Here is a 26,264-nt window from a genome sequence, read left to right on the forward strand (position 1 = left end):
AATATCTTTAATTTTTAATATTCACGTATATTGAGAAAACTAATTAAAAATTATGTGATTTTTATTATCTCTTTGCAAAAAAATAGAATTTTTCATCCATGTTCTTTTGAATAAGATATTTTCGCTAAAATAAATTTTTTCTTGACTATCTTTTATCAAAGTAAAATCTTTCATTCTATCTCAAATATCTCTTAAGATTAATATAGTACATACTTATGCTTGTATACTTTAAAATACAAATATAGATAAGTCAATTTAATTATATAAGGTATCGATCTGAATTAACTGTCGCGTTCTCTGCATACAATTACAATGCATAATATTATAAGAAACACGATAGTCTAATTAAAGCTTGGATGTTGGTACAGCTAAAGCTATCATAGCGAGTCAATCATGTCAGTCATGTGTATTGAAAATGTAAGGAAATTTTTTAGCTGATCAACATACAAACTTCATATACGATCCTTTTGCTCTAAATAATAATTAAAAACATTAATAATTATAAACGTTTGGACGGATTACAAGTAAAATTATACTTGAGCATATATTATTAGCGAGATTATGTCTTTCTCGTACGTAATAGAGCTCGTATTATTCCGCGAGGTTCAATGCGTATGTAAAACAAACATATATGTAAAAATGCATGTAATGTATGTTAAGACATTTACGAGATAATTCGTGTATTTTTCTACGAATGTTTTAGTTTGAATATGAAGAAATATTGGTAAATGCAAGTTAAATACGCTCTTCGTTGATTGTTTACTGCCAGCGGCAATAATCGGTTTTCCGATGTGTGCGTCTCCCATTCTTTGGTACCCAGTACTATATTCTCTCCGCACAATTACGTTTTAATTTATAAATATAAATAATCTATACCGGCGGCGCGGGAGCCTTCCGAGGTATTTTATTCGAGCTGGCGGCGCTGCATTGCGACTCGGCGATAGATCTGCCATCGGCCTCGTCTCTGCGGCAGAGCTCCGGTTCATTCTGTATCCAATTTTGCGTCTGATTGTGAGCCATCGCTTTCGCCGATTGCGACTCCTCGTTCTCGGTAGACACGGTGCCTACCTCCTCCAGCAACTTGGACAAGGACGGCGCCAGACCTAATCCCAGATTACGCTCGTGATACACCTCGGAAATCGTGGGTGTCAGCTCGCGCGTTAGAGTCGTCAGGGAGGTGGCCAAGTTTCGCAAGTTTTGCGGATGCGTTTCCGTGGATTGCGTAGCGTCAGTTTGCGAATTGCAGATATCCTCGCCGCTCGTCGCGGAATGCCGCGGCTTTCGCGACGAATTCGTCCCGACTTCCGTTCTCACGCTCAACCTTTCCAGCATGGTGGCTGGCAACGGCGGTAACGGCTGACGTCTCAATACAGTGGCGTGGCCGTTGTCCCAATCTGTCACCGAACTGCTCGAGCTCGAGCCGGGTCTCACTGGGTTTTGATCGGGATAGAGATTCCGGATTCGCGTCTGATGGTTTAAATTGAGCGCCACAGGAGGACTAGGTGTGAATGCTACATCTGATTCACCTAGAACACATTCAACAAATTTCCATTAATTTCTATGTGGGATTCTTCTCCGATTGATATTCATATATATGCATAATCATAAATGTACATACATATTCATATATATGCATAAACATAAATGTACATACATATTCATATATATGCATAAACATAAATGTACATACATATTCATATATATGCATAAACATAAATGTACATACATATTCATATATATGCATAAACATAAATGTACATACATATTCATATATATGCATAAACATAAATGTACATACATATTCATATATATGCATAAACATAAATGTACATACATATTCATATATATGCATAAACATAAATGTCCATACATATTCATATATATGCATAAACATAAATGTCCATACATATTCATATATATGCATAAACATAAATGTACATACATATTCATATATATGCATAAACATAAATGTACATACATATTCATATATATGCATAAACATAAATGTACATACATATTCATATATATGCATAAACATAAATGTACATACATATTCATATATATGCATAAACATAAATGTACATACATATTCATATATATGCATAAACATAAATGTACATACATATTCATATATATGCATAATCATAAATGTACATACATATTCATATATATGCATAATCATAAATGTACATACATATTCATATATATGCATAATCATAAATGTACATACATATTCATATATATGCATAATCATAAATGTACATACATATTCATATATATGCATAATCATAAATGTACATACATATTCATATATATGCATAAACATAAATGTACATACATATTCATATATATGCATAAACATAAATGTACATACATATTCATATATATGCATAAACATAAATGTACATACATATTCATATATATGCATAAACATAAATGTACATACATATTCATATATATGCATAATCATAAATGTACATACATATTCATATATATGCATAATCATAAATGTACATACATATTCATATATATGCATAATCATAAATGTACATACATATTCATATATATGCATAATCATAAATGTACATACATATTCATATATATGCATAATCATAAATGTACATACATATTCATATATATGCATAATCATAAATGTACATACATATTCATATATATGCATAAACATAAATGTACATACATATTCATATATATGCATAAACATAAATGTACATACATATTCATATATATGCATAAACATAAATGTACATACATATTCATATATATGCATAAACATAAATGTACATACATATTCATATATATGCATAAACATAAATGTACATACATATTCATATATATGCATAAACATAAATGTACATACATATTCATATATATGCATAAACATAAATGTACATACATATTCATATATATGCATAAACATAAATGTACATACATATTCATATATATGCATAAACATAAATGTACATACATATTCATATATATGCATAAACATAAATGTACATACATATTCATATATATGCATAAACATAAATGTACATACATATTCATATATATGCATAAACATAAATGTACATACATATTCATATATATGCATAAACATAAATGTACATACATATTCATATATATGCATAAACATAAATGTACATACATATTCATATATATGCATAAACATAAATGTACATACATATTCATATATATGCATAAACATAAATGTACATACATATTCATATATATGCATAAACATAAATGTACATACATATTCATATATATGCATAAACATAAATGTACATACATATTCATATATATGCATAAACATAAATGTACATACATATTCATATATATGCATAAACATAAATGTACATACATATTCATATATATGCATAAACATAAATGTACATACATATTCATATATATGCATAAACATAAATGTACATACATATTCATATATATGCATAATCATAAATGTACATACATATTCATATATATGCATAATCATAAATGTACATACATATTCATATATATGCATAAACATAAATGTACATACATATTCATATATATGCATAAACATAAATGTACATACATATTCATATATATGCATAAACATAAATGTACATACATATTCATATATATGCATAATCATAAATGTACATACATATTCATATATATGCATAATCATAAATGTACATACATATTCATATATATGCATAATCATAAATGTACATACATATTCATATATATGCATAATCATAAATGTACATACATATTCATATATATGCATAATCATAAATGTACATACATATTCATATATATGCATAAACATAAATGTACATACATATTCATATATATGCATAAACATAAATGTACATACATATTCATATATATGCATAAACATAAATGTACATACATATTCATATATATGCATAAACATAAATGTACATACATATTCATATATATGCATAATCATAAATGTACATACATATTCATATATATGCATAATCATAAATGTACATACATATTCATATATATGCATAATCATAAATGTACATACATATTCATATATATGCATAAACATAAATGTACATACATATTCATATATATGCATAATCATAAATGTACATACATATTCATATATATGCATAATCATAAATGTACATACATATTCATATATATGCATAATCATAAATGTACATACATATTCATATATATGCATAAACATAAATGTACATACATATTCATATATATGCATAAACATAAATGTACATACATATTCATATATATGCATAAACATAAATGTACATACATATTCATATATATGCATAAACATAAATGTACATACATATTCATATATATGCATAAACATAAATGTACATACATATTCATATATATGCATAAACATAAATGTACATACATATTCATATATATGCATAAACATAAATGTACATACATATTCATATATATGCATAAACATAAATGTACATACATATTCATATATATGCATAAACATAAATGTACATACATATTCATATATATGCATAATCATAAATGTACATACATATTCATATATATGCATAATCATAAATGTACATACATATTCATATATATGCATAAACATAAATGTACATACATATTCATATATATGCATAAACATAAATGTACATACATATTCATATATATGCATAAACATAAATGTACATACATATTCATATATATGCATAAACATAAATGTACATACATATTCATATATATGCATAAACATAAATGTACATACATATTCATATATATGCATAAACATAAATGTACATACATATTCATATATATGCATAAACATAAATGTACATACATATTCATATATATGCATAATCATAAATGTACATACATATTCATATATATGCATAATCATAAATGTACATACATATTCATATATATGCATAATCATAAATGTACATACATATTCATATATATGCATAATCATAAATGTACATACATATTCATATATATGCATAATCATAAATGTACATACATATTCATATATATGCATAATCATAAATGTACATACATATTCATATATATGCATAATCATAAATGTACATACATATTCATATATATGCATAATCATAAATGTACATACATATTCATATATATGCATAAACATAAATGTACATACATATTCATATATATGCATAAACATAAATGTACATACATATTCATATATATGCATAAACATAAATGTACATACATATTCATATATATGCATAATCATAAATGTACATACATATTCATATATATGCATAATCATAAATGTACATACATATTCATATATATGCATAATCATAAATGTACATACATATTCATATATATGCATAATCATAAATGTACATACATATTCATATATATGCATAATCATAAATGTACATACATATTCATATATATGCATAATCATAAATGTACATACATATTCATATATATGCATAATCATAAATGTACATACATATTCATATATATGCATAATCATAAATGTACATACATATTCATATATATGCATAAACATAAATGTACATACATATTCATATATATGCATAAACATAAATGTACATACATATTCATATATATGCATAAACATAAATGTACATACATATTCATATATATGCATAAACATAAATGTACATACATATTCATATATATGCATAAACATAAATGTACATACATATTCATATATATGCATAAACATAAATGTACATACATATTCATATATATGCATAATCATAAATGTACATACATATTCATATATATGCATAATCATAAATGTACATACATATTCATATATATGCATAAACATAAATGTACATACATATTCATATATATGCATAAACATAAATGTACATACATATTCATATATATGCATAAACATAAATGTACATACATATTCATATATATGCATAAACATAAATGTACATACATATTCATATATATGCATAAACATAAATGTACATACATATTCATATATATGCATAAACATAAATGTACATACATATTCATATATATGCATAATCATAAATGTACATACATATTCATATATATGCATAATCATAAATGTACATACATATTCATATATATGCATAAACATAAATGTACATACATATTCATATATATGCATAAACATAAATGTACATACATATTCATATATATGCATAAACATAAATGTACATACATATTCATATATATGCATAAACATAAATGTACATACATATTCATATATATGCATAATCATAAATGTACATACATATTCATATATATGCATAATCATAAATGTACATACATATTCATATATATGCATAATCATAAATGTACATACATATTCATATATATGCATAATCATAAATGTACATACATATTCATATATATGCATAATCATAAATGTACATACATATTCATATATATGCATAAACATAAATGTACATACATATTCATATATATGCATAAACATAAATGTACATACATATTCATATATATGCATAAACATAAATGTACATACATATTCATATATATGCATAAACATAAATGTACATACATATTCATATATATGCATAAACATAAATGTACATACATATTCATATATATGCATAATCATAAATGTACATACATATTCATATATATGCATAAACATAAATGTACATACATATTCATATATATGCATAATCATAAATGTACATACATATTCATATATATGCATAATCATAAATGTACATACATATTCATATATATGCATAATCATAAATGTACATACATATTCATATATATGCATAAACATAAATGTACATACATATTCATATATATGCATAAACATAAATGTACATACATATTCATATATATGCATAAACATAAATGTACATACATATTCATATATATGCATAAACATAAATGTACATACATATTCATATATATGCATAAACATAAATGTACATACATATTCATATATATGCATAAACATAAATGTACATACATATTCATATATATGCATAAACATAAATGTACATACATATTCATATATATGCATAATCATAAATGTACATACATATTCATATATATGCATAATCATAAATGTACATACATATTCATATATATGCATAATCATAAATGTACATACATATTCATATATATGCATAATCATAAATGTACATACATATTCATATATATGCATAAACATAAATGTACATACATATTCATATATATGCATAAACATAAATGTACATACATATTCATATATATGCATAAACATAAATGTACATACATATTCATATATATGCATAATCATAAATGTACATACATATTCATATATATGCATAATCATAAATGTACATACATATTCATATATATGCATAATCATAAATGTACATACATATTCATATATATGCATAAACATAAATGTACATACATATTCATATATATGCATAATCATAAATGTACATACATATTCATATATATGCATAATCATAAATGTACATACATATTCATATATATGCATAATCATAAATGTACATACATATTCATATATATGCATAAACATAAATGTACATACATATTCATATATATGCATAAACATAAATGTACATACATATTCATATATATGCATAAACATAAATGTACATACATATTCATATATATGCATAAACATAAATGTACATACATATTCATATATATGCATAAACATAAATGTACATACATATTCATATATATGCATAAACATAAATGTACATACATATTCATATATATGCATAAACATAAATGTACATACATATTCATATATATGCATAATCATAAATGTACATACATATTCATATATATGCATAATCATAAATGTACATACATATTCATATATATGCATAAACATAAATGTACATACATATTCATATATATGCATAAACATAAATGTACATACATATTCATATATATGCATAAACATAAATGTACATACATATTCATATATATGCATAAACATAAATGTACATACATATTCATATATATGCATAAACATAAATGTACATACATATTCATATATATGCATAATCATAAATGTACATACATATTCATATATATGCATAATCATAAATGTACATACATATTCATATATATGCATAATCATAAATGTACATACATATTCATATATATGCATAATCATAAATGTACATACATATTCATATATATGCATAATCATAAATGTACATACATATTCATATATATGCATAATCATAAATGTACATACATATTCATATATATGCATAAACATAAATGTACATACATATTCATATATATGCATAAACATAAATGTACATACATATTCATATATATGCATAAACATAAATGTACATACATATTCATATATATGCATAATCATAAATGTACATACATATTCATATATATGCATAATCATAAATGTACATACATATTCATATATATGCATAATCATAAATGTACATACATATTCATATATATGCATAAACATAAATGTACATACATATTCATATATATGCATAAACATAAATGTACATACATATTCATATATATGCATAAACATAAATGTACATACATATTCATATATATGCATAAACATAAATGTACATACATATTCATATATATGCATAATCATAAATGTACATACATATTCATATATATGCATAATCATAAATGTACATACATATTCATATATATGCATAAACATAAATGTACATACATATTCATATATATGCATAAACATAAATGTACATACATATTCATATATATGCATAAACATAAATGTACATACATATTCATATATATGCATAAACATAAATGTACATACATATTCATATATATGCATAAACATAAATGTACATACATATTCATATATATGCATAAACATAAATGTACATACATATTCATATATATGCATAAACATAAATGTACATACATATTCATATATATGCATAAACATAAATGTACATACATATTCATATATATGCATAATCATAAATGTACATACATATTCATATATATGCATAATCATAAATGTACATACATATTCATATATATGCATAATCATAAATGTACATACATATTCATATATATGCATAATCATAAATGTACATACATATTCATATATATGCATAATCATAAATGTACATACATATTCATATATATGCATAATCATAAATGTACATACATATTCATATATATGCATAATCATAAATGTACATACATATTCATATATATGCATAATCATAAATGTACATACATATTCATATATATGCATAAACATAAATGTACATACATATTCATATATATGCATAAACATAAATGTACATACATATTCATATATATGCATAAACATAAATGTACATACATATTCATATATATGCATAATCATAAATGTACATACATATTCATATATATGCATAAACATAAATGTACATACATATTCATATATATGCATAAACATAAATGTACATACATATTCATATATATGCATAAACATAAATGTACATACATATTCATATATATGCATAATCATAAATGTACATACATATTCATATATATGCATAATCATAAATGTACATACATATTCATATATATGCATAATCATAAATGTACATACATATTCATATATATGCATAATCATAAATGTACATACATATTCATATATATGCATAATCATAAATGTACATACATATTCATATATATGCATAATCATAAATGTACATACATATTCATATATATGCATAATCATAAATGTACATACATATTCATATATATGCATAATCATAAATGTACATACATATTCATATATATGCATAATCATAAATGTACATACATATTCATATATATGCATAATCATAAATGTACATACATATTCATATATATGCATAATCATAAATGTACATACATATTCATATATATGCATAAACATAAATGTACATACATATTCATATATATGCATAAACATAAATGTACATACATATTCATATACAGGGTGTCCGGTAATAGTCGCATCAACCGTCGTGTGCAGATTCTTGGGATCATTTGGAGACGATTTTTCCTCAACAAAAATGTCGAGACACCAATAATTTTCGAGTTATAAGCGATTGAAAATAAAGGGTTTTTCGCAAACTAAGCCTTGTGGAAATAAAATAATAATAAATTCACATTCTTCAGTTAATTTTAGGTAGAGTTTACTTTAATAGAATTTTAATTTAAGGCTTAGTTACAAAGATACATGATGGCAAAAATTGAAAACATGCAAAAAATAATGACCTCCCTCGACATTTTCGCTGAGGAAAAATCGTCTCCAAATGATCCCAGGAATCTGCACACGACGGTTGATGCGACTATTACCGGACACCCTGTATATGCATAAACATAAATGTACATACATATTCATATATATGCATAAACATAAATGTACATACATATTCATATATATGCATAATCATAAATGTACATACATATTCATATATATGCATAATCATAAATGTACATACATATTCATATATATGCATAAACATAAATGTACATACATATTCATATATATGCATAAACATAAATGTACATACATATTCATATATATGCATAAACATAAATGTACATACATATTCATATATATGCATAAACATAAATGTACATACATATTCATATATATGCATAAACATAAATGTACATACATATTCATATATATGCATAATCATAAATGTACATACATATTCATATATATGCATAAACATAAATGTACATACATATTCATATATATGCATAAACATAAATGTACATACATATTCATATATATGCATAATCATAAATGTACATACATATTCATATATATGCATAATCATAAATGTACATACATATTCATATATATGCATAAACATAAATGTACATACATATTCATATATATGCATAAACATAAATGTACATACATATTCATATATATGCATAAACATAAATGTACATACATATTCATATATATGCATAATCATAAATGTACATACATATTCATATATATGCATAATCATAAATGTACATACATATTCATATATATGCATAAACATAAATGTACATACATATTCATATATATGCATAAACATAAATGTACATACATATTCATATATATGCATAAACATAAATGTACATACATATTCATATATATGCATAAACATAAATGTACATACATATTCATATATATGCATAAACATAAATGTACATACATATTCATATATATGCATAAACATAAATGTACATACATATTCATATATATGCATAATCATAAATGTACATACATATTCATATATATGCATAATCATAAATGTACATACATATTCATATATATGCATAAACATAAATGTACATACATATTCATATATATGCATAAACATAAATGTACATACATATTCATATATATGCATAATCATAAATGTACATACATATTCATATATATGCATAATCATAAATGTACATACATATTCATATATATGCATAAACATAAATGTACATACATATTCATATATATGCATAATCATAAATGTACATACATATTCATATATATGCATAATCATAAATGTACATACATATTCATATATATGCATAATCATAAATGTACATACATATTCATATATATGCATAAACATAAATGTACATACATATTCATATATATGCATAAACATACATATTCATATATATGCATAAACATAAATGTACATACATATTCATATATATGCATAAACATAAATGTACATACATATTCATATATATGCATAAACATAAATGTACATACATATTCATATATATGCATAAACATAAATGTACATACATATTCATATATATGCATAAACATACATATTCATATATATGCATAATCATAAATGTACATACATATTCATATATATGCATAAACATAAATGTACATACATATTCATATATATGCATAAACATAAATGTACATACATATTCATATATATGCATAAACATAAATGTACATACATATTCATATATATGCATAAACATAAATGTACATACATATTCATATATATGCATAAACATAAATGTACATACATATTCATATATATGCATAAACATAAATGTACATACATATTCATATATATGCATAAACATAAATGTACATACATATTCATATATATGCATAAACATAAATGTACATACATATTCATATATATGCATAATCATAAATGTACATACATATTCATATATATGCATAAACATAAATGTACATACATATTCATATATATGCATAATCATAAATGTACATACATATTCATATATATGCATAAACATAAATGTACATACATATTCATATATATGCATAATCATAAATGTACATACATATTCATATATATGCATAAACATAAATGTACATACATATTCATATATATGCATAAACATAAATGTATATACATATTCATATATATACACATTCTTGTATACTCTCTCTTTCTTTGTAGTTTTAAATATTTATACATACCTCCACCATTTGGACACGGTTGTCGCGACGTCGGTATCAGGACATTTGGCGGCTCCATGGTTTTTCCATCTGGTTCGCCACGATGTCGTACGTAACTTGTGAACGCTCCTCCTAGTCGAGGTCGTTCGAGATTCTTCTCGGCATGAGCCACGGAAGTTAAACTTTCCATTGAACTGCTCGAATCTAAGCTAAGACTCTTTGGCGCTTCTTGCGTATCTACGACACATTACACAGATGGATATTGATTTATATTTATAATCAAAATTTCTTATTGTAAATGTAAATATTATATTATATATACACTATAAATGTATAAAATCTTTCTACTTATACGCTATTGATATATTGGATCAATATAAATTTTTTTTATTTACCAAACAATGCAAGAAGAGCTTGAAGAGCAAACTGGACGGCTCTGCGCGAGGCTTGTTTGCCTGTTCTTAATGTCACTTCTGATTGTCCGACTTCCATTAAGTCGAAGCCTAAGCTAGCGAACAGTTCATGCGATCCCGATGCTCTCCAAACGTATACAGGCAAAATGACTTCTTGTCCTTCCGTGGCATTACTGGCTCTTCTCATTGCAGCGATGACATCTTCTGCAGCTTCTGGTGCCTGTAAAATATTTCCGACAAGTAAAATTATTGTTTAAAAAATCATGTATATATATATATATATATATATATATATATATATATATATATATATAGACGAGGGTAAATCAAAAAGTAAAGGGACAAATAAAGAAAAACACATTTATTTTAACCTATGTGGAAAATTTACATATCATTTTTCGACATAATCCCCACCAACATCGATACATTTGATCCACTACTTAATAAACTTCTGTATTTCATCCTGGAAGAAAGATTTGGGTTTCATGCGTAGCCAGTTATGCACCACTGCAATGACCTTCTCATCCAAAGAAAATTTTTTTTCTCGTAGTATTTCTTTTCTTTTTTTTTCTTTTTTCTTTTCATCTTTTCGGTTTATTAAAAGAAGCACTACGAGGAAAAAATTTTTCTTCGGATGAGGTCATTGCAGTGGTGCATAACTGGCTACGCATCCAACCCAAATCTTTCTTCCAGGATGAAATACAGAAGCTTATTAAGTAGTGGATCAAATGTATCGATGTTGGTGGGGATTATGTCGAAAAATGATATGTAAATTTTCCACATAGGTTAAAATAAATGTGTTTTTTCTTTATTTGTCCTTTTACTTTTTGACTTACCCTCGTATATATATAAAATAAATTTTTTTTTAAAATAAATATTAAAATAAATCAGTACCTGTAAGAGTCTAGCTAAAGCATGCAACGAGGATTGACCTAATCCCAATAAAGCTTGCAAGCTGGCACTGCATCTCGTTAATCGTTCTTCGGGATCGCTTTGCGGGAAGAACACGGAGGATGGTATTCCGTTGCCGGCCGGCTCGAATCTGAATCCCACAGACATAAGAAGCTCTCGCCAACCGGTAGCTGCGCCCACTTTATTCTCGATACTACGTTGAGTCGTGTACATTGCGTTCTTTTGTCCGCGATGAATTCTCTGCAATGATTTCTCTACCAGATGAAGCGTCACTCGCAGCGCGTCTCTACTATGCTCGGGACCGCCGCGCAATAACTCTGCCAATGCCTGGCCCATGAGTGCAACCTGACGAAATAATAGAGATGATGAAGCCGTTAAATGTCTCAATTGAAATCGTGAAATATAAATCATTATAGTATAAGGAGACATTGATAAGACTTATTTTAGACTGAAGACAAAGCTTTATAGTCAATAAATTAACTCAATATAATTTCTTAATATACATATAATTATATATATATAATAATATGTCTGTAAAATAAGCCCCTTATTAATGTTCTCCTTATATTATAATATATATAATAATATATATAATAAAAAATATGTATATAATTTTAATTTGAACATATACCTTATTGGATAATCTCGCGTCTCCGCCGATGAGTAGCCAACCGGCCCAGTTAGCGGGATGAGCGAAATGTCTAGTATGCTGGACGGTCTGCATCGCCTCGGCTAGTGCACGCGACGCTCTCGCACCTTGCAACATCGCGCTATAGAACGCCCGCAGCAGGATACTACCCGCAGTTGGCGGTACCGCCCACATTCCTATCAGCACGCATTGCGCACCCGCGTTTAACAATGTTTTGGCGAGATTCTGTATACCGTCCGACGTAGCATTCGTGCACTCCATGTTATTCCAACCATGACCTCTGGACATGACCACTAGACGAGCGGACATTTTCAATCTGAGTAAATCCGCCTGACTTATGAGATATTCCGGTCTCTCGGATGGCTCCTCGCACTGATCGGGCGAAAATGCCAAGCTGCCGGTGTTCCAGAAGACTGGCACCGTCAAATGAACGCACTCCGCATCTGATAGAGATCGTATAACTGCCGATTTGGTAGCTTCGAGTCCTATAATGAGCAATAAGAATTAAAATTTTTTCACATTTTTCATAAAATTAGAAAACAATTATATTAACTTCGTGTATACGTAACTACAGCTGACACTAACCAGTCATCGCGCGGGCTTCCAACAATTCGGCGACTATCTCCGATTCGGTTTCAGTGGAACCGACGCTTTCTGGCCAACCATACTCCTCTCGAACGTCCTCCGGTAAAACGGGATTTCCGACAACCAGCGCGGCCACAGTAGCACCACCTTCCAGTACAGGTGTCTTAGATCTCTTTCTGAGAGCTGCGAGGGATGGTACTACCAGCAACGAAAATCTCTCGCACAGATAATCTTCGCCCGGATTGGATTGCAAGGCCGGGAATGGCGCCAAGTAAAGCGATTTTTCCACCACCATGATTAGCTCCTTTCGCGGCGGTGGTAACAGATCCTCGAACGGAGCAAGAAGAAGATCGTAAAGCACTTGTATCGGCAACGGTGCTTGCCACGTAGGTCCTTTCGCGCCTCGTCCCCAACGGGCGCTTCCGGCGCGAGAGCTCACGGAGCCGACGCTGAAGAGGCTGCTCAAACTATAAGAACTGGCGTTCAAGTGATGACCCCTCGATGGGATCTTGGTAGATTCTTCGATGAGTTCATTGCTCTCGTCCAGGAGCGCTTCGCGAGCTTGAAGAACTCTTTTCTCTAGACCTACTCCGTCGTCCAAAGTTGCGGAATGGAATCGTAACAGTCCGCGTCCTGGTGCCAGGCACCATGCGTGCAATTCGCATCCCATCTCGCTGAAATCATTTTATTCAGGAATTTTTATTTTCTGAGAAACTCGTACAATAAAAAAATCTTTCAAAAAATGTTAAATGCAATATTAGATAATATATTTTAATTTAATGCTTATATTAAAAGTGCAATGCAAAAGCTCGTACCTGTAGTATAAAATAATTCCGCGCTGTCGATCAATAATCTCCGAATAATGAGCCGTGTCGTCCAGAGAATTACTTTTAGAACGTCTGGATCTTTCCGCCCAATTCAGAGCTTCTTCCGCTCGATTTAGGCTGATGAGCACTTTTTGCAACATTTTATACGTCTCTGACAGTAATTCGATTCGACTGAGTTGCCCACAAGTAAGAGATACCGAAGTTCCGTCTAATGATTCTAACAAATTCGCGGCCTTTTCCAAGTGTTCCACGGAAATGCTCGCTTCTCCGGCTTCCCAATGCACGAGACCAAGTCTGTGTCGTAATCTTGCGACCTCTTCCCTTCTGCCCAGGCCCTCGGACAGGGACAAACCGGATTGCAGATAGCTCAGAGCGCGAGGCAGATCTCCACATAGATGATGAAGTCGCCCCAAACTCGTGAAAGCCGCCGCTCGAGCTGATTGATCCCCCGCCGCGGCCGCCAGACTCAATGATTGTTCCTGCAATCTTATAGCTTCTTCGTACTGTCCTAAAGTCTCCTGAGTCAGTCCCAAATTGGCGCAGGCGCGAGCTTGCAATCCGGCGGCATCCAGACCCTCGGCAATCGACAGCTCCAATTGATGATGACGTAACGCGGAATTCGGATCGTCCATCAGAAGATGTACCGCTCCTAAGCCGCTAGCAGCTTCGGCCTCGGCCGCTTTATCGCCTAATCCGCGAGCGAGGGCCAATTGATGGGACAAACAACTGACGGCCTGCTCATGATTACCCAATGCGGCGTGTACTCTGCCTACAGATTAAATGTTAGAATCAGTTCACATGATCGAGAAAAAGTTTGCACAGGAACATATTTACTGTTAAGAATATTTCTGTATAATTTATCTTTTTTCTAAAAACATAAGAAAATTATATAATCTAAATTTAATTTTTATATTAGTTTACCTAGATCTCCATAAGCAGCACCTCTCGCTTCAGGACTATCCACTTCGTGAGCGGCCACTAATCTCTTTTCGAAGCAGACCAAAGCTTCCTGTAAGTTTCCAGTAGCCTCGCGAGCTCTTCCCAATCCTCTATACGCCCTTTCCTGATCTCTTATGCTTTTTAATTTTGTTGCGGCTGTCAGTTGTTGCTCGTGGCATTTGATAGCTTCTTCCAGATCACCCAAGGCCTCGTAACAATCTCCCAAGTTTCCGAGTGCTCGAGTTTTATCGAGCAAAGCTGTGCCAGTGATTAGCGGCTCCAAAGTTGCCAATTGTTGCTCGAAATAACCAATGGCATCCTCGTAATGTGCCATATTAAGTCTAGCTATACCCAAATTTCCTGTAATAAAAAGTGATAAGTGAAAAAATATATTTAATCTTTCGATCTTCAAAATTAAATTTTTGAAAACCAGCTTTAATTAAAAAATATTTTATTTCATATCGAGTTATCTTTGCACGTGAAGAAAGTTATAATATATTATAACTATATATTCTAACATAATGCATTATACATTATATATATTACTTTTATATATATATTATTATTATATATATATATTTTTATATATATTATTATATATATTATTATTTATTATTGTTAAATTTACTTTATAAGTATGTGAAGAAAATTTAAATGTTTATCTGAAACTCGCTTAAGTTACCTAATGCTTGAGCTTCAACTGCGGAATCCGCTAGTTCCTTTGCTCTCTCCAACTGTTCTTGATAGCATTTAACCGCGTGAGTGTACTGTCCTAGTGCCATGTGCACTGCGCCCAGATTACCGTGTGCCCTGCATTCGCCGCGTAAGTCGCTAGCCTCTTGCCTTAGAGTTAATTCTTGCGTGTGAAATCCGAGCGCCTTATCCAAGTTCTTCGTAGCTCGATGAGCGATTCCTAGTGCGCCATAGGCGGCTGCCTCCAGGCCGCGATCGGCGGCTTGACGTGCCAAGTTCAATTGACGTTGATGCATCTTGATAGCTTCCTCGACTTCTCCCATGCGTAATAAACAGTCACCCATATTTCCCAGAGCGCGAAATTTGCCGGCTAGATGCTTGGTCATATGCGCGATCGCTGATAAATCATAAAGTAATTAACGATTATTAACTTAATTAATTAACGATTATTGTTCTAATGCATGGATAATATAAAAATATTTTTTATCATTAAATAAATGTATCTTTTTTTTTGTTTATAACATCTCTTTCCTATAGACTTTTAACTTTTAATAGAAAAATTTATTGAAGAGTTATAGGATATATTCGCACAAGCTCTTACCCAAATAATATTTCTGGCATTCCAGAGCAGTATCCAAGTTTTCCAGAGCCAAATGAGCCAAACCTAGATTACAGTAAGCTCTCCCCATTCCAGATTTATCCTGCAAGTCCTTCGCTAGCGCTAAATCCTGATCGTAATATCTCACTGCTTCTCGATGATTTCCCAGGCAATAGTGAGCGTATCCCAGAAAGTGGCACGCTTTAGCTTCTCCCTCCACATCGTGCAATTCTTGTGACAGCATCAGATAGTGCTCGTAATACGGCACTGCCTCCTCGAATTTGCCGCGCGAGGAAAGGCAATTAGCGAGATTTAACAGTGCGCACGCTTCGCCAGCCGTGTCCTTCAGTTCGCGCGCTATGGCCAAGTGAGCTCGGTAATGTCTCAATGCCGCCTCGTGACCTTGAACAGCTTGATACGCGACCGCCAAGTTTCCGTGTGTGCTAGCTTCCGAGCTACGGTCGTTAACCTGAATATAAATCAAATAAATTTAATAGATAATTTTATATATATATATATATATATATATATATATATATAACAATGGTACACACATTTACTTTGGAAAATCTTACCTCTTTGCTTATCGTCAACTCTTGCTTATGATACTTGATGGCCTGTTCGTAATAGCCTAAAGCGTTATAAGCATTACCGATGTTGCCATAGGCTCTACCCATGCCGGCTTTGTCTCCTAATGATCTCGCGATTCCCAAGTGTGCCTGATGTAATTTTAAAGCGGCATCATGCTCGCCAAGCAATTGGTATACTATGCCCAGATTGCTGCAGGCTCGTCCTTCAGCCACTTTATCTTTCGTGACCAATGCGACGTCGAGTTGTCTCTGATGCCAAAGCTTAGCTTGTCCCAGATCGCCTATATGTATTAATAAAATTATATTTTTTTATATATGCATCAATAGAAATTAGTATTCTAAAAGATATATACGCGAAAAATTATATAATAATATATTATAATATAAATAAATAATAAATAAATAAAATACAGAGCTGTATAAATAATGATATTATTATTATTATTATTATTATTATTATCACCTGCACATCTGGCGGCATGACCCAATCCTGCGTACGCTCTGGTCTCTATAGCTCTGTCGCCGAGTTCCTGCGCTATTCTCAGAACATTTTCGTGATAAGTCATCGCTTGTCCGAAATTTCTCCGATAATGATGAGACGATCCCAAATTACTGAAAGCCCTCGCTTCCTCCACACGATCACTCAGTCGTCTGGCTATCCTCAGATGCTGCGTGTGACAATCGACAGCGCTTTCGAATTCACCCATCGCCAAGTAGACTGCTCCGACATTGCCAATCTCGCGAGCCTCCTGTAGTCGATCGCCCATCTGCTTCACCAATTGTACGCACTGCTTGTGAGAGGCTAGAGCATTCGGCAAATCGCCGATCGCCGTGTATACGTGTCCCAGACTGGTCAAGGCCGAAGCCGCCGCCTGCGTATCCTTGCACTTCATAGCCAGAACAAGTTGATATCTGTGAGCGGTTAAAGCTTCCTTGAAGCTACCCTTGCTGAAATAAGCGGAGCCCAGATTTCCGTGGGCTCTGCACTCGCCCTGCGTGTCCCCTAGAGAACGTGCCACGCCTGAAAGTTTTTATCGTAAAATAAATCTCATTTGACCTTTGTAAGAAAGATAATAATGAGTTAAAGTCGATGTAAAAAATTTCCATTAGACTTATCTTATTGTTATTTTTGCTTACCCAAATCTTGTTGCATATAATTTATCGCCTTGTCCAAAGAGTTCAATGCCCAGTACGCGCTGGAGAGAGCGGAAAATACGGATCCCCTCAGTTTCAAGCTACACGAACCAATTGTGAGAGCAGCCTCGAGCACGCCAGCAGCTGCCCTGTATTGTCCAGCTCCGAGCAACTCTTGGCCGACCACGGATATGACGACGAACGGAGATTCGTCGAGCTTCATCGCACGCAACTGTTGAAATGTCGGCTCTAGGGTCGGTCGCAGCGGAGACTTTAGAGACGCTTCTACTAGGCCGGATAATAATTGATGATTGGTCGCGTCGTGAGCTAATCCTGTGCTGAAGGCAACAAGAGCCTCTCCGTGACGTCCTAGGCATTGCAGGGCTACTCCTTGTCGATAGTACGCCTAATTGCAAAGTGATTATTACATAGATGTACAAAAAAGAATTTATAATGTATTACAGAAGAAACGAAAAATAATGTATACCTTTGGCCATTGTGGACTTAGTTCGGTGGCTCTGACAGCGTCCTGTAACGCGGCGGCAAACAATCCCATTTTAAGCCTTGCAGCTGATCTGTTTGAATATAATACATGACTGAGGGGATCCAAGGCAAGGGCTTCCGTATACAAGGTTGCAGCAAGAGTGTAATCTCCATTCTGACATGCTGCATTACTTCTGCGCACAGTTTCTAAGAATAGTGCCCTGGATCCAGCGGCCAAGGCCGACGTACCTTCGGGATCCACCTGAATGGAATAAAATAACAAATTTTATTTTAAGCAATTTTCCCTTCTTTTATTAGCAAATAAAATTATATATAAGCAAAAATAAAAAAAAAAACCAAACTTTGAAAAAGGAGATTATTCTAAAAAGGATTAAAAATTATTTTTAACTATATGATAAGGAGCAATGATAAAATAATGAACATGTAACATAAAATCAGTAATATAAACACATATATGTGCGTGTATGAGAAAGAGAGAGAATATATTTAAGAAATTAAAATAAGAAATAAAAAATTTTCAAATAAAACCAAAAAGTGTAGATATCAGACACTCCATTATTTATAAATAATAATTTATATAAATAATTTCTTATTTATATTAAGAGAGATTAAGAAATAAAATTAATATAAAATAAATATATAAAAATAATGTATTTATATAAATAAAAATTATATATATATAATTTAACATTGATTTTTTTAAGATTTGTATAAATGAGACCAACTCGAATCCAACAGAAGTAATCAAAACAATCTATGATAAGAAATATATAAGACGAGAACAAGATACTGACCCGAGATCAGGCCTAAAATATAGTAGTATAATAAAAACTTCCTCATTACCTCAGAGATATCCCTATGAGACATTGTTTAAGACGAGCTAGTAGCATCCTCTGGCATGGGCATCATCTGCGAGACGGCGAGCTGGCGTGAAAAACAGACCCCAGATTTTGAACGTGCGACACTTTTCTCTCTCTCTTTCTCGCGATGGGACTTATCTTGGCGCCTTTCCCCGACGTCGTCTCGTCGTTTGTATATTTTGCAAACAAACACTTAGCACGTTACATTGTTTCACTGTCCTACGAGCAGTAATAAAGAAAGTTTCTTTTCGCTAGAACGGGCAAATGGAACCGATTAATAAAAAAGGAGGGAGGCAGGCGTCTTAGGGGGGCACCCACTGCATTCCTCAGGCACAGCCATCTTGGAATGTGACCCCAGGTCCCCCCGTTGGGCCCAAAGCGGGGCCGGCACTGCTGCCTTCTCTGCTGTTTGCTCCCTTCTATGTTGCTACGTCTCTCTCTCTTCCTCTTCCTCGTCGTATCCCAGTAGTGGGCCCCGACCGCGGGGCCGTGTTCCCCACTTGCTCTGCAACACTATCAGTACACGCGTGCACATATACATATACATATGTAAAGAGGCGGGCCACGCGCGCAAAGATACCGGGGCCCCATGATGAGTTCCGATATATGCGTGCAACAGCAGCAGCCGCTAATGCTAAACGCATTTTGCGCCCCGAATATTGAGGCCCATCTTCGTCACTCGTGAATTTTATCTAGATTCATCAATTATTCAAATTACACTCCAGAGATACTCCAGAACAGCCGGGCGTTTTTTGATCGCTTTTGCATTAAGAGAGAAACCGTTATGACCGGAATACCCTGTATATAAAAATGATGTATAAATGATGAAGGACTTTCTTCTACATAATGAAAGGGAAAGTTATAATCTCAATCTTCTATATAAAATATCAGCGTAAAATCAAAGTAAAATCTCAACATTTTGAATAACATATATGGAATGGGATCATAAAATCTTTCATTATATTATTTATTTTTATATTGATAAAAATAAATGATATATTGATGAGAATTATATTTATCGGAAATCAAAAGTTGGTGAGTCATTTCAAAAGCACACGCTTTAAAAAGTCGTTCTTAGATTAAGACAGTAGTTTTCCAAACTATTTTTGTAGTCTTGGAATTATGCCAATTTATACTAAAATCTGTTAGTGAGACAACGTAAATATTTGTTGAAATGCATGAAATCAGACTCTGGCAATCTCTAAATAAAACTGCAATTTGAAATGTTAATTCAATACTTTTCTTATGCAAAATAAATACTATCATATTTATATAACTTATTCTAGTTATCAGAAGAAAAATTATATGTCAAGAAATGACGGCATACTATTACAGATTAAATTTTTTTTATTAATATACATTCCCCTATCTTTATTTCTGCAACATTGGTATGATCCTCTCATCTTGTCAAACGAAAAATTATACAAGACTAAAATCGTTGGTTTTTTCCTTGCTCAATTATTAAGTGTGCTATTTTTCTCTCTATACAAAATTGTACATTTAAAATTGTAAATATATTTTATTATTAACACTGTGTATATAAATGCACATATATCTATTTATTGGCATATATATGTGATGTGACTTACACAAATATATTATATATAGATTATTTCTATACTTCAGGAATTTATAAAAAAGATATTCTCATATTTGTAACTCGGAACGAATGTGATTCCAGGAATGTACGTCGTTGCAGAATATTGTTATTAGAATATTTTATAATTAAACAAAATAATTTACGAATAAAACACAAATCTAACAAAACACAAAACTTTCATAATTAAAATAATGATTTTGTGCACTGTACATTATAAATGCTAAAGTCAGAGGTAGCAACATCACATTACTGTGCAAAATTATTCTCTATGTTATAAAAATCGATTTAAAATCAATTAAACAAAATATTTATGTGATATTTACGTTTTCCTAGTTTTTGACATATTCTATTATTGGAAAGCTTTCACACACACACATATTTTAAATAAGAATATAAACTCTGACAAAAAAAAATATATGTATATGTCATATAATATGCTTATAAAAATTATGTCAATGTGAAAGCAATATTTGTAAAATCTGAATGTATCATGTTTATATATACATACAAAAATGCGACAGACCTAAGGCCATACTTTGTTGAAAAGTTCCATGAAGGAATCATATATCATGAATGTTATAGCGACGTCTAGACATACTCTGCCCAATCGTGGAATGGTTCCTTTGTAAAATGCCATTGGACCCTCTTTTTGCCACACTTGAATTACGCAATCCATACTACTCTTGTACTTTGACGCTTCCAATCCCTACACAAAGACAAATTACAAGTTTGGAATAATAAAATCTATGACAGAAATTAAATAAAATAATTAAAAAATATTGATTTAATGAAATTATATAATCATATATATATATATGATTTTTAATATAAATGTAAATACATATGATGCATAATATATACCTGCATCCTAGTTTTTATAACGTCAATAGGTGTATTTCCGAAAACAGATGCTGCACCAGCAATTGCACCAAATGCACCAACAACTACTTTAGGAACACTTTTAGTATTGTCACCTCCTTTGTACCAGTCTTTTAATGTTTCCATTACAAAGAAACGGATAGCTTGATTGGATCCTTGTTTTAAGATTGTAGGTGCTACGCCCTGATATACTCCTTTAAAACCTAATAAATATAATAATTAATAATATAATAAATTCTAATAAAACCTAATTAATATATTTTCTTAAAAAAATATTTTCTTAACTAATTAATATATATTACATAGAAAATATTATTATATAGAAAAACTGAAGTATTTTACAATGTACTGTGAGATAAGTCGACTGTGTAAGCGTATGTTGTAATCTGACCCAATTAAATCAAGTTATGCAACTCTTAAATGGAGATTACTGTAATAATACTTAAATTACTGAAACAATTCTATGACATTTTTCTTTCAAATAAATGTAAATAAATGTTTTAAATAAATTGTAATTTAATATATTAAAATTTAATTAAATAAAAGAACACACAGGAAAATTAAAATAAAATATATTTAACAAAAAGATTCATAGAAAAGATCAATTTGAGCAAATCTTGTTGAAAAATATATTTAACAAAATAATTATATATATATATATATATATATATATATATATAATATATTTCTTGAAATATATTATATAAATTGAGGAAATTACTTTCATCCTCTCTTAAATTAATTTCCTTACCATGTTCCTTTACAATCAAACGCACTCCATGGAAAAATCCTTTGAATCTTGGATTCGCTGAACGTTGATCGTTGATAAATTTCACTTTAACCGTTTCCATTGGAGTAACTGCGAAAATAGCTTCGCATACTCCGGCGCAAAGACCCGCCAGGAGTCTTCTTTGCGGATTGAGTTTTCCATCCGCATCAACCAATTGATTCTTCACTGACTCAAAAGCACCAAATCGCACTGCCGATTTTGGTATAGAACCGTAGAGTAGGACGGATAAGCCTCTATATAGACCGAAAAATCCACGAGTCTTAATAGTCTTGCTTACACAATCAGCTATTCCTGTGTATTCTTTGCCAGCGCCAGCTTTTCCATCCAGTTGCAGCTGTGTCTTTACATATTCTGTTGGATATGTGATGCAAATTTCTATGCCTCCAGTAATACCACCTAAAAACCAATTGTGCATTCTTAAATATTCATAGCATTAAAAACAAATAAAGTAGTAATGTGCGATAAGTAATTATTGAAATCTTTTGTTGAGGAAAGACTGACTGCAAATAGTCCAAGAAGGCTGTCGCATTGATAAATAATAAAAATAATATAATAAATAAAATGCAAGACTCTGCAATCAATATACAAAAATAGACAAGAGAAAAAAATTATAATATATTCATGTTTCTGCAATCATTCATTCATTATCAAATGATCTACATCATCATGGAAAGGAGCGAACGTAATTCCAATCCGCTCTCTATCATATCTCCAAACTTGAAAAAGTATATAGCAGAGGAATGTATATACATACATATGTATACATAAGGATGTAATTTCGTAAGATCGCGATCGTACCATCTCTCGTACCATCGTACGATTTGCCAGAGTGCGCTGACTCCGAAAAAAAGGTCTCCGCGATCGGTGAACGATCCTGACAGGTGTCAAAGGTCGACGGGGGAGAAAGGGTCATGGGCGTTCGCTGTGGGAGAGAGAGAGAGAAAGAGAAAGAGAGAAAGAAAGAATAACGTACCGGCTATGACCCCCTTGAGGCCCAGGTTGCCCGAGGCGGCGGCCGCGGCGGCGATGCCGGTCTCGCTCGTCCAGGGTCTGCGTGGAAACGGTGATAGGCCGCGGCACGCGTTCGCCAGCGATCGCTGCTGCTGCTGCCTCGTCGAGTCCATGTTCGGTGCGCACCACGGTATCGAAACGTCCTCGTCCTCGCGCTGCCTCGTCCGCCGCTCGTCCTCCACCTACGCAGCTGGACACCGTCGAGCAACCGATTGATACTCATGTATGCGTCCGTCCCGATGAGCGACGAAACGCACCGGTTTCCCCCCCATTATTTCCCCCCTTCCGCGATCGCGAATGACAACGTCGTCCGTCACGTTATTGCCTCATGCCTCGTCTTGCCTCCTGTATTTTTGCCTTGCCTTGTCTTGTCTTGTCTCGCCTCGCCACGTCTGTTATGTATTCTTACGTATACATATACACAGGAACGACAAACAAGTGGCTGGAAGGATCTCTTCGAATTACTTGCGCTTGTTTGCACTTTCTCCCTTTATGCTTAAAATAAACAAATACTTGCGCTTTAATGAGGAAAGCGGAAAAAAATGTGTAATAAAAAAAAAAAGCAGCTTCGAGATTGGGTTTACCGTGTCAGTATTTTTTACAGAGGTTTTGAAAATAAAATGTAATAAAGCCATGATCTATATCGACAGTTTCTGTTATAATGCAGTTAGCGAAAATATTTCAAAACGATTTGTTCAATACTTAGAAAATAGAAACATGAAATATATGGAATACATGAAAAATAAAAACGTATTTATACATACATGAAAATTAACGTAGA

The 26,264-nt window shown here is 30.9% G+C and overlaps 2 protein-coding genes across 2 annotated transcripts; both read right to left on the reverse strand.

Annotated features, from left to right (window-relative positions):
• Nucleotides 1-24: 24 nt before the first annotated feature.
• On the reverse strand, nucleotides 25-22,399 carry LOC145940126 (uncharacterized). Its single transcript, XM_083045016.1, has 15 exons — nucleotides 21,187-22,399; nucleotides 20,327-20,584; nucleotides 19,843-20,245; nucleotides 19,169-19,726; nucleotides 18,691-18,986; nucleotides 18,119-18,584; nucleotides 17,507-17,914; nucleotides 16,807-17,184; nucleotides 15,874-16,654; nucleotides 15,059-15,732; nucleotides 14,456-14,958; nucleotides 13,807-14,169; nucleotides 12,895-13,132; nucleotides 12,521-12,736; nucleotides 25-1,526 (listed from the first exon to the last, which is right to left on the reverse strand). Exons 1-15 carry the CDS (start codon nucleotides 21,208-21,210, stop codon nucleotides 871-873), a joined length of 6,222 nt encoding a protein of 2,073 aa, XP_082901142.1. The 5' UTR covers nucleotides 21,211-22,399; the 3' UTR covers nucleotides 25-870.
• Nucleotides 22,400-22,532: 133 nt separating this feature from the next.
• Nucleotides 22,533-25,596, reverse strand: Sea (mitochondrial citrate transporter scheggia). Its single transcript, XM_083045018.1, has 4 exons — nucleotides 25,446-25,596; nucleotides 24,434-24,868; nucleotides 23,665-23,885; nucleotides 22,533-23,509 (listed from the first exon to the last, which is right to left on the reverse strand). Exons 1-4 carry the CDS (start codon nucleotides 25,594-25,596, stop codon nucleotides 23,327-23,329), a joined length of 990 nt encoding a protein of 329 aa, XP_082901144.1. The 3' UTR covers nucleotides 22,533-23,326.
• Between the last annotated feature and the right edge of the window lie 668 nt (nucleotides 25,597-26,264).

This window comes from Prenolepis imparis, unplaced genomic scaffold, assembly GCF_030444845.1.
Source record: "Prenolepis imparis isolate NDT839.2.m4 unplaced genomic scaffold, iyPreImpa1.0 SCAF_8, whole genome shotgun sequence".
In the NCBI taxonomy this organism is placed as follows: domain Eukaryota; kingdom Metazoa; phylum Arthropoda; class Insecta; order Hymenoptera; family Formicidae; genus Prenolepis; species Prenolepis imparis.